This window comes from Schistocerca cancellata, chromosome 3, assembly GCF_023864275.1.
Source record: "Schistocerca cancellata isolate TAMUIC-IGC-003103 chromosome 3, iqSchCanc2.1, whole genome shotgun sequence".
Classification (NCBI taxonomy): Eukaryota; Metazoa; Arthropoda; class Insecta; order Orthoptera; family Acrididae; genus Schistocerca; species Schistocerca cancellata.
The window spans coordinates 496,483,050-496,500,316 of record NC_064628.1 but is presented as its reverse complement, the minus strand read 5'-3'; the positions used below and the strand labels follow the sequence as shown (position 1 = coordinate 496,500,316).

Here is a 17,267-nt window from a genome sequence, read left to right as displayed (position 1 = left end):
CAATTTTACTATGGCAAATAATTTCAAGCAGGATTTCAACATCCTCAAACAGTACTACCCAACCAGTCTTCACAAACTACGATTCTCCAATTAAGTCTGCATAATATTATTAAACCTGTCTCCAGTTACTTTATGAAGCTTAATAACTTTGATGGGCATCAGCAATTACATATAACTGCACATAGCTCTACTCTACATGTCAGACGGACCACAGGAAGCTAACACACTGAGCGCACATTGTATTTTCTTAACCAGATACTTATATACTAAGGGTGCTTTATAACCTGCCTAATGGATATTCCAACAAATTACAAGTATGTCTTCTGAACCTGTAAAGATCTTTTTCAAGGGCTCATTGCCGCCAATCACTGGTTACCTAATCAAGCAGTCTAGCACTTTTCATCAGAAACAGCTAGTGTTGTGTATCTGTTTTATATATGTGGTATGCAGTTCAACCTAGCTCTCAAATTCATAAGTTGGATGCAGTTGACTAACAAATTTAAATGCTAGGCAAGCCTGGAGATTGTGCTGTTGTTTCTGACCAGCAACAGCAGCTGTACAATGTCTTAAAACACATTGCAAGATCAGTCACAGTTAGAACAATATTCTATGTAACTGTAAGTGCATTATGTCAGAGCTACAAGACTTTGAACATGGGCAAATTGATTGTGCTCATATGGTGGGTGTTCCTGTAACCAAGGTAGCCAAAGTGTCTGGTGTTTCAAGAGGTACTGTATCAAAATTTAAAACATAATACAAGGAAAAAAAAAGTGTGTGTGCTGAGTGTTGTGACAGACAGTCATTGAAGAAGATTGTGATGAAAAGTAAGGGGATGAAAGCTGCAAGGACCACTGCAGGACTGAATGTTGCACTTGCAGACCATGTCGGCATCAAAAGTGAACTCTATAAAATGCAGGGTGAGTTGGAATTCCACAACCACTTATCAGTGATGCAAATGCTTCTAACATGAAAATTTGATGCCAGAGCCATAAAACCTGTACTACAGAGCAAAGGAAGAAAGTTAATCGGTTAAATGTGTATTGGTTCATACTTCTGGTCAAGTTTATGTCCCAAGATTCAAACATGAAGTGGGTTTGGTGGTAGTTTAGGTAGCCATATCATGGTATTCTGCAAGGCCACAATACTGCCAAGGATTGTGTGACCATTTAGGCTGATAAGGCCCTCCCATGATGCAATGTTTCACAATGATGATTCAGTGTTCCAAGGAAATGGGCTGTATGCACAGCCTGCATTGTCCTGGTTTTGTGAGCACAAGGATGAGTTGTCACATCTCCTCTGGTCACCATAGTCACCAGACCTGGATCCTTTGTGGTCTACTTTGGAGAGAAGGGTGCATAATCACTACCACATTCATCATCGTTATCTGCATTTGTCACTATTTTACAGCACTCCTAAATATCATACAGGATCTGTATTTATCCATTCCCAGGTTACTGGAAGCTGTTTAAAATGCCAATAGTTTTCCAACACTGTATGAGGCATTGTAATGTGTTGTGTTTTCAATGTTTCCATATTTTTGTCCACACCTAGTATATCCCACAGTCATTTCCAAGTGTGTTACATTTTTATCAGGCTAGTGGAAAGGGTGGTAATCATTTTTCTTGTATGCTTGTTTGCGATGAATTTAACAGTAGTATGTTAGTGAGTAAATTCATAATATGACATCCGCGATAGCTTTTCTTCAAAACTAATCTGAATATTTGAAATGACACACCTGCAGAAAATGGTGAAAGTTGCTATGTCCAATATATGGATGGATTTGTATCAAAGTAAAAAATTTTGGATGCCTATCTGCATCACACTTGGTTAAAAAAATAAAGGTTCATCATCTACAATAACACTGGCCTTTTTTATTGTCATTCTTCGGTTTTGTTCTGTCCTAAATACACTGTTACTGATGAGATATTTTTCTTCGAAGGTAGGGAGAGGTTCCCGAATTTAATTGAATACATTGGACAGATAGTGGGACGCGGAATTAACACAGAGAGAGCCAAGTCATTTCTGGGGATTACAAGTATGGTACTGGTAAGGAAGTAGTGAATAGTAGGATGTTGGGAGGTGTTTCTGGGATATGAGAGTTCATTGGTAGTTTTTAGGGGTATTGATAATCATAGTAACAGGGTTCTTGTTGGCATATGTAAAGAACTTATTGCTGATGGGTCTACAGTTGTATCCTATTCTTTTCTTTCTAATAAGTATTTCGGGAAAAGGGAGGGTCAACATTTAGTGGTAAACCATAGTACCTATAAATTATTCTACCAAGGTTCCCACCAACACTGTTCAGAGCAGCAAAACATCATTAATTGCATTTTGGGGAGGATTAAGACATGCTGTTCTGCTTTGCAGGCTCATTTAGATGAGTTTGGCTGGCAGAAGTTTGCTAGATAGCTATTGTTCCCTCCCTCCCTCCTCCCCCCTCTCTTCCTGTGTTTTTCAGGTGGGGTTGGGGGTGGAGCAGCAGAGTAAAATTTTAAGTATTTAAATTATTCTGATCTTTCTGTTAATTTGATATAGTTTATGCCAGACAGAATGTACTTTTATTTTTATCTTCATATAAGGTCATTTTTGTTTGTGTGGTACTTGTGGTAGGAAAACACAAATACTGGTAAAAAACTACTTCACACTAGGAAACTTCATCCCAATACCACACAGCTATCACCATTACTATAGTGTGTTTAAAATTAGTTGCAACTTTTGATGTTTGGCTCACCAATGGGGACATGACGCCATTGTCTGGGTAACGCCAATGGCGAGCCGGCTTTCCCTTGGTTCGCTTGGTAAAGCGCTCCTGTTGCCACACCGTGTATGAACAGTACCATGTGGTGTCACACTTTAGAGGCACCTACATCCATTGGCTCTCATAGTAAAGTAATATTTTCTGGCACTGAAGTGTTTTACAGTCATCAGGTGTTGTGAACAAGTATTTCATGTTGGTACTGCACTAATAATAACAGTGCAGCATGGCTGAACACAAGATTCACAATAAAAGTGGTCATCTGAGAACAGGGTTATCAGCTGTGAAAATAATGCTCTGCTGCAAAAAATTCATCCGAATTCGACAAAGCAATGTGCAATGTACAATAACACTTGGTTGTGATGGATAAAGCTCCAACAATGCAGTGGAGGAAAGAAGCTATTTTTCTCTGGGTACAATGAAATGTTTGATTGGATAAAGTAGAACCTAGCTTGTGTAAGGTGAAGTTAATGGAACTTCAAGTACTGTGCAAGCCAGAAACTCCAAGCTACCAGGTCGACGAACAAGCTAATGCTAAGGGCGTAGTTTAATCAGGCTTCCTCCATATGTTCCTCATTTCAATCTGACTGAGAATATACGAGCCTAGGTGAAAAGTAATGTGGCAAAAACAAGAAATTTACACTCAGTGAAGTTGAAATGCCAATGAAAGAAGTTATTGCAAAAGTTACAGCACAGGACTGATCTCAAGTTGTAAGCCACACCAAGAATGTGTTTAAGGAGACAATGATTCGTGAAGGACTGTGTCGAGTTTTGAGTAATATGTCACTTTTGTTGCTGTGTTAGCAACTGCCCTCTCTCTCTCTCTCTCTCTCTCTCTCTCTCTCTCTCTCTTTGCCTAAACACAGCAGAGTTTACAGATATACATCTCACTAACATTCTATTGCAGTTGAAACATTGACAGAAACAGCATATTATTAAACTAGCAAAAGAGGGCGAGACACATTATTAGTTATGAGAAAGCCCATTCTCAATATAAAAATAAATGTGCACCTTCTTCATTTACATTGTTGCAAAACCCACAGCAGTTTTCGTTTCACAGGCTATTGACAGTCCTTGAAAATTATGTTATTTCATTGAAAAACATCTGTAGTTGCTTGAACACCACGGTTGATGTGGAAGTTTTGCATATCAATCGTATGGCAAAATACTCTGCTCTTTGCATGCTATCATTTGCCAAAATCTTGTTTTGATATCTCAGACTGTTTACAAGATACGAGGGATTTATGAATACTTGTTTCTGGCTTTTTCACTGGCGTGTGCGTTCGTGACGAAAGCCTTTACACACATTCCATTTTCTGAACAGTGGAGATAGATAGTGATATCCTCTGACGTTTAATGAATAATTCAATATGTTATCTAAATTTTATATGCAGCAACGTATGACGACCTAACGCACACCAAACGCAAATTTGTAGCGATCTCTATTTTTCACAACAAACTTTAAGAATTTCTTGCAGTAGTTTAACTAATACCGAAATATCACAATAACTATTACCATTAATGAAAAAATAGGTAATTCATCATGAATCTGATGCATGAAGCTATAAGGTATGTGAGACTCACAATTTATTACTATATAGTTTCTCTAAATTTGTTTGAGAAAGATTGCAGATCGGCCAGCTTACGCAACTGACAAGTTGTGCACCGAGCAGGCCTACCTGACTTGTTCAGCACACGTTGGCAACTACACTTTCCTCCACTCAATCCATACTGAAATGTCAAGAGTTGCAACTAATTTTAAACACACTACAGCATGAATACTTGTCTCAGTGCTGTATGGAGGAGGGTCTTAAGTTTATTCAGGTACCCTACATCCAGCACAAGACACTCACTGATGATTAGATCGAGTACAACCACCACACTGTGTCGATGTCAATTGTTATTTTTACCCACTGTTCCAAAGAGTTACAGACATTTTCTGTCAGTTTATGACTGGGTGATTTATCTCATAAATGGATGAATGTTACAGTGCCTGTGTGTCTATCAAATGAGGGGCGTGCACTATCACTCTGACAAATGGCACTACATGTTTCTAGTCAGCTACTGTCCAGTTTCTATGTTGTTTGTCCAATGAATGGACCCACAAAATTACAGACTTAACATTAATAACATCAGTTTGCTGCAGAATTCTTGAGCATATTCAAAGTTCAAATATAATAAATTTACTTCTGCGAGGCCATCCTGCGAACCATGGATGAAAAGCAACAGGCAGATTCCATATTCCCAGATTTCTGGAAAGTGTTTCACACAGTGCCCACTGCAGACTGTCAATGCAGATCTGAGCATATGGAATTGGTTCTCTGATACATGAGTGGTGAAAGACTTCTAAAGTAATAGCACACAGCATGTTGCCCTGGACGGCAAGTATTCATGAGAGGGAAGGGTATCTTCAAGAGTGCCCCCGAACCGTGTGGCAAGACCACTTTTGCTCCATAAGTACATAAATGATCTTAAGGATAGGGAGAGCAACAATCAGCGAATGGTTGCTGATGATGCTGTAATGTACAGGAAAGCATTATCATTTGACTGTCAGAGAGTACAGGATGACATTTATAGAATTTCTATTTGATTTGATTAATGACTCTATATGTAGAAAAATATAAGGTAATGGACATGAGCACGAAAAACAACCCTCTATTGGTCATATACAGTGTTAGTGGTTTGTGATGCCTGACACTATCACTGTGTCTAACGAGCACGTACAGTCGGAAGCAGGGAAAGCAAAGGGTCAACTTTGGTTTATTGAAAGAGTTCTAGGAACATTTAGCTTATCTACAAAGGAGATGATGTACAGGACACTAGCGCAACCCATTTTTCAGTGCTGCATGTGTGTCTGGGATCCCCCCCCCCTCAGGTCTGATTAAAGGAAGATTTCAAAGCAATTCACAGGTGTGTTGCTAGATTTGTTACAACACATGAGTACTACAGAAATGCTCATGAACTCAAGTGAGAATTCCTGGAGGGAAGGTGATGATCTTTATGTGAAACACTATTGCGAAAATTCAGAAAACTGGCATTTTTGGCTGACTGCAGAATGACTCTACATTTTATATGTGGGCCATAAAGATAGGAAAACAGAAATTAGGGCTCGTAGAGAAGCATACAGACAGCATTTACCTCTTGCTCCATTTGCATGTAGAACATGCACAGGAATGGCTGTTGGTGGTACAATGTACCTTCCATTACACACCGTGGGCTGGATTGTGGAGTATGTATGTAGATGTAGATGATGACATGCAGCTCTGTGTGTCCGCATGAGTAATGGCCTTTTGTAGGGTACCCAATTCCAAATGTCCACTGCATATAGATCTCTTTACAATCTTTGCTAAGAAACTGGTTGAGATGCACCAGCATTCACTGACAGCAGCAATTCCTGCCTAGTTTGAAACTTACTTGTCACTGACAATGTGTGACACTCGTTCCAGCCTCTATTGGTTTGGATATTTTTGCAACCAATGTTCTTATTGCCTGTACCTGACTGTAAATGATACAAAATTCCTTGCAGGCACATTAGACATTCCACACCGGTGCACCAACAGGAAACTTAATTTACGATATATCCAAATACAACAGCTCCTTTCTGCCACTCTGTTGCGACTCTACATTGACCCATGTAAACGCATTGACTCCATATGATCAACTGGCAGATATACACAAATTCACTGTCATGGCTTATTTCAGCAGTGGAGAGTGTCACAAACACATGGTACCAGTTCTACATCGTCTACAGCACACCAAAGCGGGTGTCGGCACTTTTAAGAGAGTGATTAGTATTTTGTCCAGCGAGTGTATCTACAGTTTGGGAATGAGGTGGTGGTTACTGTGGTTTTTAGGAGTTTTATCATAGATGACATATTGAAATTAGCCAAGCTGCTTGTTTTCAAAAAATTTATTAAGCCATGCACCAAAGTTAAACCCCGGCCAATGAAAGAAAAAACCCTATTTCCACTGTAAGCAGGAAATTCTTTAAAAACCAAGGCTCACGAAATAGGAGAAGCATATGACTAGCCTACATGAGAGTGTTGTGCACTAATTCTGAGTGATGAACCCACTACTGTCCTTGACCGAAATAACAATCTAATTGCAAATCTATTCCAACACTGAAAACATAGCTCATATCGTTCACTGATCTGTATAAATTAAATTCCGAATTATAATTCACTATGTCACAAACCACTTCATACTTCAAACTATAGCTCACCTAACAGAAATATCATGCAGCCATTTAATAATAAGAGGTGTTGAAACATTAAAAGGCAGGTTTCCAATTAAATGAATATTGGGTGGTGAATCTTCCCACGTCACCTTGGTTGCTTCTGGAAACAATTTATCCATTCTGAAGCTAAGAATGTCACCATAGATTATTTCCACTCTTCCACCAGTTGCTTCAGCCAACAGCTGTAACAAAACAAAAAATGCCTATCAGCATACAATACAGACAACTTATTTTACAAAATTTGTCATATGCAACAACCCCAATTCTAACAATCAAAGAGATAAAATTGTGACTAAAAAAGAATGTCAATAAATTTTGTATACTCAGTTTTCACCCATGTCTTCATACTGAACTACTGCACAGAACGTATCAAAAATTTTGTTATCTCTCAGCTCATCTTCATAACAGGACATTCCACCTCATCAAGCCATTTAGCAATCTCTTTAAAGCCAGTACCGCCATTAGACTGTTTTTTTTTTTTTTTTGTTTTAAATTTGCAGTGTTACATTTACACTATCAAGATTTTGGCTTCAATGTGCCATTATCAAGTGTATTAAATGTTATACAGTGCCTAAATGGCACTTTGAAGCCGAAATCATGATCGTATAAATGAAACACTGCAAATAAAAAACAGTCTAATGGAGGTACTGACTTAGGAAGGGACTAACAGTTCTGAGGGCTAGGTATAGTTTTTCTATTTTTAAATGCATGTATTGGCAGTACTTGGCATTGCAAGCAAAAAAAAAAAAAAAAAAAAAAAAAAAAAAGAGTTCAAATGGCTCTGAGCACTATGCGACAACTTCGGAGGTCATCAGTCGCCTACAATTTAGAACTAATTAAACCTAACTAACCTAAGGACATCACACACATCCATGCCCAAGGCAGGATTCGAACCTGCAACCGTAGCGATCGCTCGACTCCAGACTGTAGCGCCTAGAACCGCACGGCCACTCTGGCCGGCACTTGGCATTGCACTAAGTGAAGGTAAGTACTTGTCTACCACTCTGTCTCCTCCTAATTTTACGATTTCATCAAAAGTTTTGTATAGCTCATATTTAAACAGAACTACCTCATTACCATTTTAAGAGCTAACATATCAAATTACACAACAGTGAGATACAGATGTCTAACTGAATCTGAAAGATTCAGATTTTACATAATTTACAACATTCTCCAGTTTCACTTTTTGCTTTTCTACCATATGAAAAACATGTTACAGATCTAATTTCTTTTAAACACATGGTACACTCTTTTACCATGTCCTATAAAGGGTTAACAACTATTACAGGAGGTCATGTGTCATAGTTAAGGAGAAATGTGATCCAAAATTGTCCATTACAATTTTTATTTGTCCACTTCACATTATAAATAAGTAATGTGATAACAGGTTGTTAACAGATTATTATTTATACAAATTTTCACCACATGGTGACTGCAGTTTACATAGCCACAATGCACTAACTGTGCTTTCATTAATAGTGTGGCACAAAATAAAACTATGTATTCTGCAAATCTACACAGCTGACATTATTATCGCTTCTATGAAAGAATATTGATTGTCATCTGATATGGAAGGAAAGACACTGGCAAAGAGAATATCACCAGTATGTTATGCCCTTAGGGTCCTATCATAACCGTGTACAGCCAGTGGATAAACCAGGGTGATTGATACCACCTATTGGCTTTGACCAATGACGTCACACAAACAAACCCCCAAGATGTAACATGAACATGATTTCAGGATGATGAAACACAGTTGTACAAATTCTTAATAATAAATATTGAGGCTAATGGTACTACTGCAAGAAAGTGGAGCTTTGAGATGGGGAGAAACTAACATCTAGTGTAACAACTGCAAAAACACATTATCGGTAAAATATACAAAATGTAAGAATGAAACAAACAATAGCTTAAAAAAAAAGAAAAAAGTGCACAATAAGAGTCAAGAAACTGCGATTGGCGTCATAAACATAATTTAATCTATATAGCTCAACTTCAAAACCCAACACTACAACAAATGGTCAAGAAGTATGTTCAATACCAGTCATCGGCTTTGACTAGCAATGTAATGTTAACGACTGCTGTAATGTTACTTTTTCGTGCATATATTGACAGTTTTCTTGTTAGTTATTGAAGCCAATGAATATAAAAGAAAAAATAGAAAAAAAAAGAACAGGTTGTGGTGGCAGATTGATCTGCCGCTTTGCCCGAGGCCTAGGTTTGATTGTAAAGTGGCAGTTTTGTTGTGAGTTGGCAAAGTCAATGAATGTAATATTGAAAAAACCTCGTCGAGGTGACAGAGTGATTTGAAGCCTAGGCCTCTGGAAATGTCTACAATAAATTATGTTACAATTGCCATATTGTTTATGGCATTTGTCGCATATTTCCTACATCACTGGTCAAAGCTGTCGACTCATATCAAACATTCCTCTACATCCCACTACAAAAAATGCAAAAACAAATGGCACCACAATATGCAAGATTGATACATAGAAAAAAAAAAAAATCACAAAAACTAATGTAAGATGGAACTGACAACAACAGTACATGTTTCAGCTCAACCTGTAAGACCAATATGAACAGAAATATAGAAATATCATAAATATGTAACATTACAAAATGCATAAAGGCGAGACCAGTAAAAAGGAACAAACTGCAAAAATTAACAAAAGGCAGTACCGGCATCATCAGGTAGGCTGGTAGTGGTACCACAAAACCGAAACTCACTCGCATACCTAATATTGAAAACCTAATCTCATTGATGTACGTAAAACTCCATGATAACTATCTAACACAATCCAACATAATCACCAACAAAAATTAACAACATAACCCAAAATTTCACAAAAAACTGCATTAACAGCAATTTTCATATACAAGAAACATGCAAATATGCAGGTGAATGCACTTGCCATATATTCTACAACAACAAAATAAATAAATAAAATCATAAAAACATACTTACCAATGAAAGTCAGTTGATACATAAATATAACAATCTAATGACAAGAAAAATAATGTATCATTGAACCCCCCTTAATAGCAAGTCTAGAATTCTGATATCAGGAAACACTCTGGATAGAATACCATACATTGTCCCACTGACTCCACCACATATACTGGTCCCCTGGGCCCTAGATGCATCAACTTAGGTCACTCTCATACATTCTCTACAAACTTAACACTTCACATATTCGGCAAACTTTGCCGTCGGCACGTATCGTACAAATTCATTCGCTTGGCGCCGGCAGCGCTAATTCGGATAACTTGGCTTGTCGCCGGCCGTTCTTGACATTATTGGGAGATTATAAATTGTTAAGTTTAACACAGCGCAACTCCACAAGACTTGCACATTAAGTTTGTTGTTCCCCTGTTTTTGTTTTTGGAACATACATGGTAGTTTCTTCGTTTTCGTTTATCCGTTTTGGAAATAAGTATTAGTTGGTGTTGCTTTATGTGACCGGACAGTCTGTCAACTGGATCATGATGAGACGTACACAATGTAGCGGCAACCTCAAAGCTTTGCTCAGAAGCATGTGCATGGTCTTTTATCCACGAATCAGACACTTTCAATAAAAAATCATGAAATCAGAGACTCTTGTGTTCTGCATTGAAATGTTGCCATGTACGGAATGCATTAAATAATGCACAATTAAATAGGTACATACAAACCTTTTTTGACCATTTTATAGTTTTTCTGTACATAGGGTAATAACTCAAATATTGGTCTGCCCGGTCCACTCCTTTCATGTGTTTGTTGTAGTCTAACACACTTTCAGGTTTTTTTATTGTGTAATTGGTTTTTCTACATTTTCTTTGAGTGTCAGTCAAAGTAGCATTATGTATTGTAGAGATCATTTGTATCATTCTAGTTTTCGAAGCTCTCCATACCTGTGCGAGTATTTCACCTTTCCATTGATGACAAGCTTCTAACACACTGACTTTTGCGCGCTTTAATTTTGCCGGAAATCCTCTATTTTGCCTTATCGTACCACAAACTGGAATTTTCTTTTCAAGTAACTTCTCTGCAAGTTCTACACTGTTATAATAATTTTCCATGTAGATGTGAAGCCACTTTCCATAAGAAGGTGCCAATAGCTCCATCGCTGTTTGTGCTAAAGACTGTCCAGTACCTGAAGATATCTTGAATGAGGAAATGTATCCCGTACTCGAATCACACAGCATCCGAATGAGTATGCCATATTTCGTAATTTTCGATGGATTGTAAACATTAAAATTTAACCGTCCAAGCCACGGTATCATTCCTTCATCAATTGAGATGTTGTGAATTAGATTAAAAGTTTGTTTAAACTTTTTTGGAAAAATAATCAATTATGAATTGCACTTTGAAAAGCCGATCGGCATTATCCGGTTTACTGTTGTCAGAAAAATGTAAAAATGATAATATTTGTCTGAATCGGTTGTGGGTCATCGTTTTGCAAAATATCGGTGTGTCTATCAATGGATTCGTTGACCAATAATCATTGATCCTTTCTTTTTTCACAATTCCCATACGGCTAGCAAGCCCAAACCATTTTCTAAGTCCGGATCCAGTAACGTCGACAAATTTGGCATTTTTGTTATCCAGTTTCCTTCTATTGCAATTCTGACTGTAGTACTTGTTGGTTTCGTTGCTAATATATTCAAATAGATCGTTCCCAATATAGAATTATACAATATCCTCGACACTCTGTAAATCTTTGGAAAATATGTTTGGACCCGGAGATCCTTCAAATTTATTATTGATCCTCGGTAAATCAAAGTCTGACCACTGTGCACTGTCTTCTTCGTCTGATTCACCCGAATTTTTAGTTGGCAACCGTAGCGTTCGCCAAATTCTTCTTGGATGTATTTCACTATCTTCCGATGATTCTGCTTTTTTCTGATATCCAATGTCTTCTTTCCAATCAGCCAAGTTGTCTGGAACGTCAGACAAGATGTCCACGCATTCATCGTAATTAATCGTATCGCCTCTTGTCTGCCATGATGAAAGGCCACAAGTACTTATAAAAACAAAAAAAAGCAAAAAACTTGTTGACGCGTGTAACTTGTTACCTAAACAAAACACCGACAGAATGCAAGAGGTACTAAAGTGCTGTCTCCGGCCACCGCGCGATACTATGCTCACGACACCACTGTGGTGTCGCCGGCCACTGAGCGATACTATGCAGTATGCACACGACATCACTGTGGTGTAGCCGGCCGTTGACCGCTATTTCGCGCACGACACCACTGGGTTGCCGCCGGCGGACATAGTGTTACACTACATAACCGGAGGAATTTCATCGTGCTCAAAAGCCGTTCCCCATTGCAGCATGCAGAGCCCTACTCGTGACCTTCACTGTCGTATGCATAACACAAAAAACCCAACCATAAACAGCATACTACACTAATAACTCCCTACCAGAAAATGTGTCTATTGTCCATTAATTGCCAACACAAAAAATACTCTTTAATAAACTGCCACAAACTCTTGGAATATTACTATCACAAGAAGCACTCAAGGTCACCAGTATCACTGACAATAGTCACAAGCAGTTTAAGAGTCCACACAAGAGTTTGCAACCACATATCCCAACATTCCCTCTGTAAACACAATCCATTCAAATATACTGTATCACCATGAGATCACACAACACAAAACAATTACTTCATGGTCAAAGCATATCAGTGCCACTGAATGCTCAAGCTGACCCCAGCCAGTGTCGTGTGGTGACATTCTATTCAGGTCAGTGGAAGCATCCGATTGCACATGTCTGCTTTTAACTGGGACATAATGGCGTCTTGGTGTGCGACGTGACTAAGGTACGGCATTTTTGAGTTGGTTATGTTTGAAGAGGGGCAGCAGCCTTTTCAGTAGTTGCAGGGGCAGCAGTCTGGATGATTGACTGATCTGGCCTTGTAACACTAACCAAAATGGCCTTGCTGTGCTGGTACTGCGAACGGTTGAAAGCAAGGGGAAACTACAGCCATAATTTTTCCCGAGGGCATGCAGCTTTACTGTATGGTTAATGATGATGGCGTCCTCTTGGGTAAAATATTCCAGAGGTAAAATAGTCCCCCATTCGGATCTCCGGGCGGGGACTACTCAAGAGGACGTCGTTATCAGGAGAAAGAAAACTGGTGTTCTACGGATCGGAACATGGAATGTGAGATCCCTTAATCGGGCAGGTAGGTTGGAAAATTTAAAAAGGGAAATGGATAGGTTAAAGTTAGATATAGTGGGAATTAGTGAGGTTCGGTGGCAGGAGGAACAAGACTTTGGTCAGGTGAATATAGGGTTATAAATACAAAGTCAAATAGAGGTAATGCAGGAGTAAGTTCAATAATGAATAAAAAAATAGAAATGCAGGTAAGCTACTACAAACAGCAAAGTGAATGCATTATTGTGGCCACGATAGATACGAAGCCCACACCTACTACAGTAGTACAAGTTTATATGCCAACTAGCTCTGCAGATGACGAAGAAATTGAAGAAATGTATGATGAAATAAAAGAAATTATTCAGATAATGAAGGGAGACGAAAATTTAATAGTCATGTGTGACTGGAATTCGGTAGTAGGAAAAGGGAGAGAAGGAAATGTAGTAGGTGAATATGGATTGGGGCTAAGAAATGAAAGAGGAAGCCACCTGGTAGAATTTTGCACAGACCATAACTTAATCATAGCTAACACTTGGATCAAGAATCATAAAATAAGGTTGTATACATGGAAGAAGCCTGGAGATACTGACAGATTTCAGATAGATTATATAGTGGTCAGACAGAGATTTAGGAACCAGGTTTTAAATTGTAAGACATTTCCAGGGGCAGATGTGGACTCTGGCTACAATCTATTGGTTATGAACTGTAGATTAAAACTGAAGAAACTGCAAAAAGGCAGGAATTTAAGGAGATGGGACCTGGATAAACTGACTAAACCAGAGGTTGTAGAGAATTTCAGGGAGAGCGTAAGGGAACAAATGGCAGGAATGGGGGAAAGAAATACAGTAGAAGAAGAATGGGTAGCTTTGTGGGATGAAGTAGTGAAGGCAGCAGAGGATCAAGTAGGTAAAAAGACGAGGGCTAGTAGAAATTCTTGGGTAACAGAAGAAATATTGAATTTAATTGATGAAAGGAGAAAATATAAAAATGCAGTAAATGAAGCAGGCCAAATGGAATACAAACGTCTCAAAAATGAGATCGACAGGAAATGCAAAATGGCTAAGCAGGGATGGCTAGAGGATAAATGTAAGGATGTAGAGGCTTATCTCACTAGGGGTAAGATAGATACTGCCAACAGGAAAATTAAAGAGAGCTATGGAGAAAAGAGAACCACTTGTATGAATATCAAGAGCTCAGATGGAAATCCAGTTCTAAGCAAAGAAGGGACAGCAGAAAGGTGGAAGGAGTATATAGAAGGTCTATACAAGGGCGATGTACTTGAGGACAATATTATGGAAATGGAAGAGGATGTAGATGAAGATGAAATGGGAGATATGATATTGCGGGAAGAGTTTGACAGAGCACTGAAAGACCTGAGTCGAAACAAGGCCCCAGGAGTAGACAACATTCCATTAGAACTACTGACGGCCTTGGGAGAGCCAGTCCTGACAAAACTCTACCATCTGGTGAGCAAGATGTATGAGACAGGCGAAATACCCTCAGACTTCAAGAAGAATATAATAATTCCAATCCCAAAGAAAGCAGGTGTTGACAGATGTGAAAATTACCGAACTATCAGTTTAATAAGTCACGGCTGCAAAATACTAACGCGAATTCTTTACAGACGAATGGAAAAACTAGTAGAAGCCGACCTTGGGGAAGATCAGTTTGGATTCCGTAGAAATATTGGAACACGTGAGACAATACTGACCCTACAGCTTATCTTAGAAGCTAGATTAAGGAAAGGCAAACCTACATTTCTAGCATTTGTAGACTTAGAGAAAGCTTTTGACAATATTGACTGGAATACTCTCTTTCAAATTCTGAAGGTGGCAGGGGTAAAATATAGGGAGTGAAAGGCTATTTACAATTTGTATAGAAACCAAATGGCAGTTATAAGAGTTGAGGGGCATGGAAGGGACGCAGTGGTTGGGAAGGGAGTGAGACAGGGTTGTAGCCTTTCCCCGATGTTATTCAATCTGAACATTGAGCAAGCAGTGAAGGAAACAAAAGAAAAATTCAGAGTAGGTATTAAAATCCATGGAGAAGAAATAAAAACTTTGAGGTTCGCCGATGACATTGTAATTCTGTCAGAGACAGCAAAGGACTTGGAAGAGCAGTTGAACGGAATGGACAGTGTCTTGAAAGGAGGATATAAGATGAACATCAACAAAAGCAAAACGAGGATAATGGAATGTAGTCAAATTAAGTCTGGTGATGTTGAGGGTATTAGATTAGGAAATGAGACACTTAAAGTAGTAGATGAGTTTTGCTATTTGGGGAGCAAAATAACTGATGATGGTCGAAGTAGAGAGGATATAAAATGTAGACTGGCAATGGCAACGAAAGCGTTTCTGAAGAAGAGAAATTTGTTAACATCGAGTATAGATTTAAGTGTGAGGAAGTCGTTTCTGAAAGTATTTGTATGGAGCGCAGCCATGTATGCAAGTGAAACATGGGCGATAAATAGTTTGGACAAGAAGAGAATAGAAGCTTTCCAAATGTGGTGCTACAGAAGAATGCTGAAGATTAGATGGGTAGATCATATAGCTAATGAGGAGGTGTTGAGTAGGATTGGGGAGAAGAGAAGTTTGTGGCACAACTTGACTAGAAGAAGTGATCGGTTGGTTGGACATGTTCTGAGGCATCAAGGGATCACCAATTTAGTATTGGAGGGCAGCGTGGAGGGTAAAAACCGTAGAGGGAGACCAAGAGATGAATACACTAAGCAGATTCAGAAGGATGTAGGTTGCAGTAGGTATTGGGAGATGAAGAAGCTTGCACAGGATAGAGTAACATGGAGAGCTGCATCAAACCACTCTCAGGACCGAAGACCACAACAACATGTTTGAATGTGTTGTGTTTTTGTATTTGATAATGTGCTCTGGTTGTGGACATGCTGCATTTAATGTGTGGCATCAGGTTCATTACAGTTTTGGTTGCCACCATGCTAACAACATGGTTTTGAGTTTAGGAAGTTGGTGCAGCAACGGGGGTTGTGAAAAGATTTTCATTGAGTTATACTTTTTCTTTTTGTTAAGTGATTAGTTTGGTGTTTGCTGTGCAGCAAAAAGTCTAACTTTTTATGGCTTTTTTGTTACATATGGATACACAGTAAAGTTCATGAGTTAATCATTACATTCGGAGATGGGCGGTGATATGGTCTGACATATAATTTCTGCAGATGTTCGGTCTTACTGCTGAATATGTGAGGTGTCACATTTTGGCAACATGAGGTTGACAAGAGTTCTGGTGGCTCAAACTAGGGACACATATGTGGTGTTATCGGCTTTGTGGGTTGTACTTTATGGTAGGTCAGTTGTGTTTTAACTGATGTAGTGAATAAGGGATATTTAGGTTTTTGAGTTGTTGGGGCTTTGGTTCCACTTTTCGGAGTTGTGGGTGTTGGTTTTTTGGTACTCATAGCTGCAGTTCAGCTATACAGCTCAAAGGAAATGTCCAATTCATGTGGTGGTGCTGGTGTAGTGGAAAGTTGCAATTTAAATTTTTTGTCTATCATTTGTTTTGGGATGGTGCGGTGTTACTTTATTGTTGTATTGTTAACTTGTCCCCACACTAAACCCCAAATTTTCCGTGGTTGTCCTGTTAGTTTCATTTTATTTTTGTAGTGATAAGTTTTTGTGTCTTTTTTTATTATTATTGTTGGCGCATGTATGTAGTGACATCATTGCCGTCATTTCATATGCTGCTTGCACAATACTGATGATGTCATGGGTCAAAGCAGATGGGTACAATCTGATGCTTCTGTAATGCTAAATTCCAATAAATAAAGTAGTAGTCAGCTTCACTGTTAAGAACTGATTAAAAATAAGAACATTTACCATAATGTTGTGCATATGAGAAAAATAATAATAATAAGCAAGCCCTAAGTAACACGTAGTTATATTTGCGGTCATGTAGCAGAAGACAATTCAGATTTACATTTACCAAGAAAACATAAAATAAAAATTCAAAACAAAATTTTCCATCAGCAATTAAAATTATGTAATAAACTGTTAGAGGATACTTTTATTTAAAAGGGCAATCAAGATGTATCTCTTAGATAAAACACAGAATATAATTAAGTATTCATCAGAAATCTAGGTGTTAACACAAAAGTAACGATTAAAAT

At 38.5% G+C, this 17,267-nt stretch overlaps 1 protein-coding gene across 1 annotated transcript in view; it reads right to left on the bottom strand.

The window, feature by feature from the left end:
* The window catches only part of LOC126175269 (mitochondrial dimethyladenosine transferase 1), a 47,159-nt gene that overhangs the window by 18,647 nt on the left and 11,245 nt on the right, over positions 1–17,267 (bottom strand). The window contains exon 2 of the mRNA XM_049921922.1: positions 6,978–7,174. Coding sequence (XP_049777879.1) covers positions 6,978–7,174 — 197 coding nt within the window. The remainder of the gene's footprint in view (positions 1–6,977; positions 7,175–17,267) is intronic.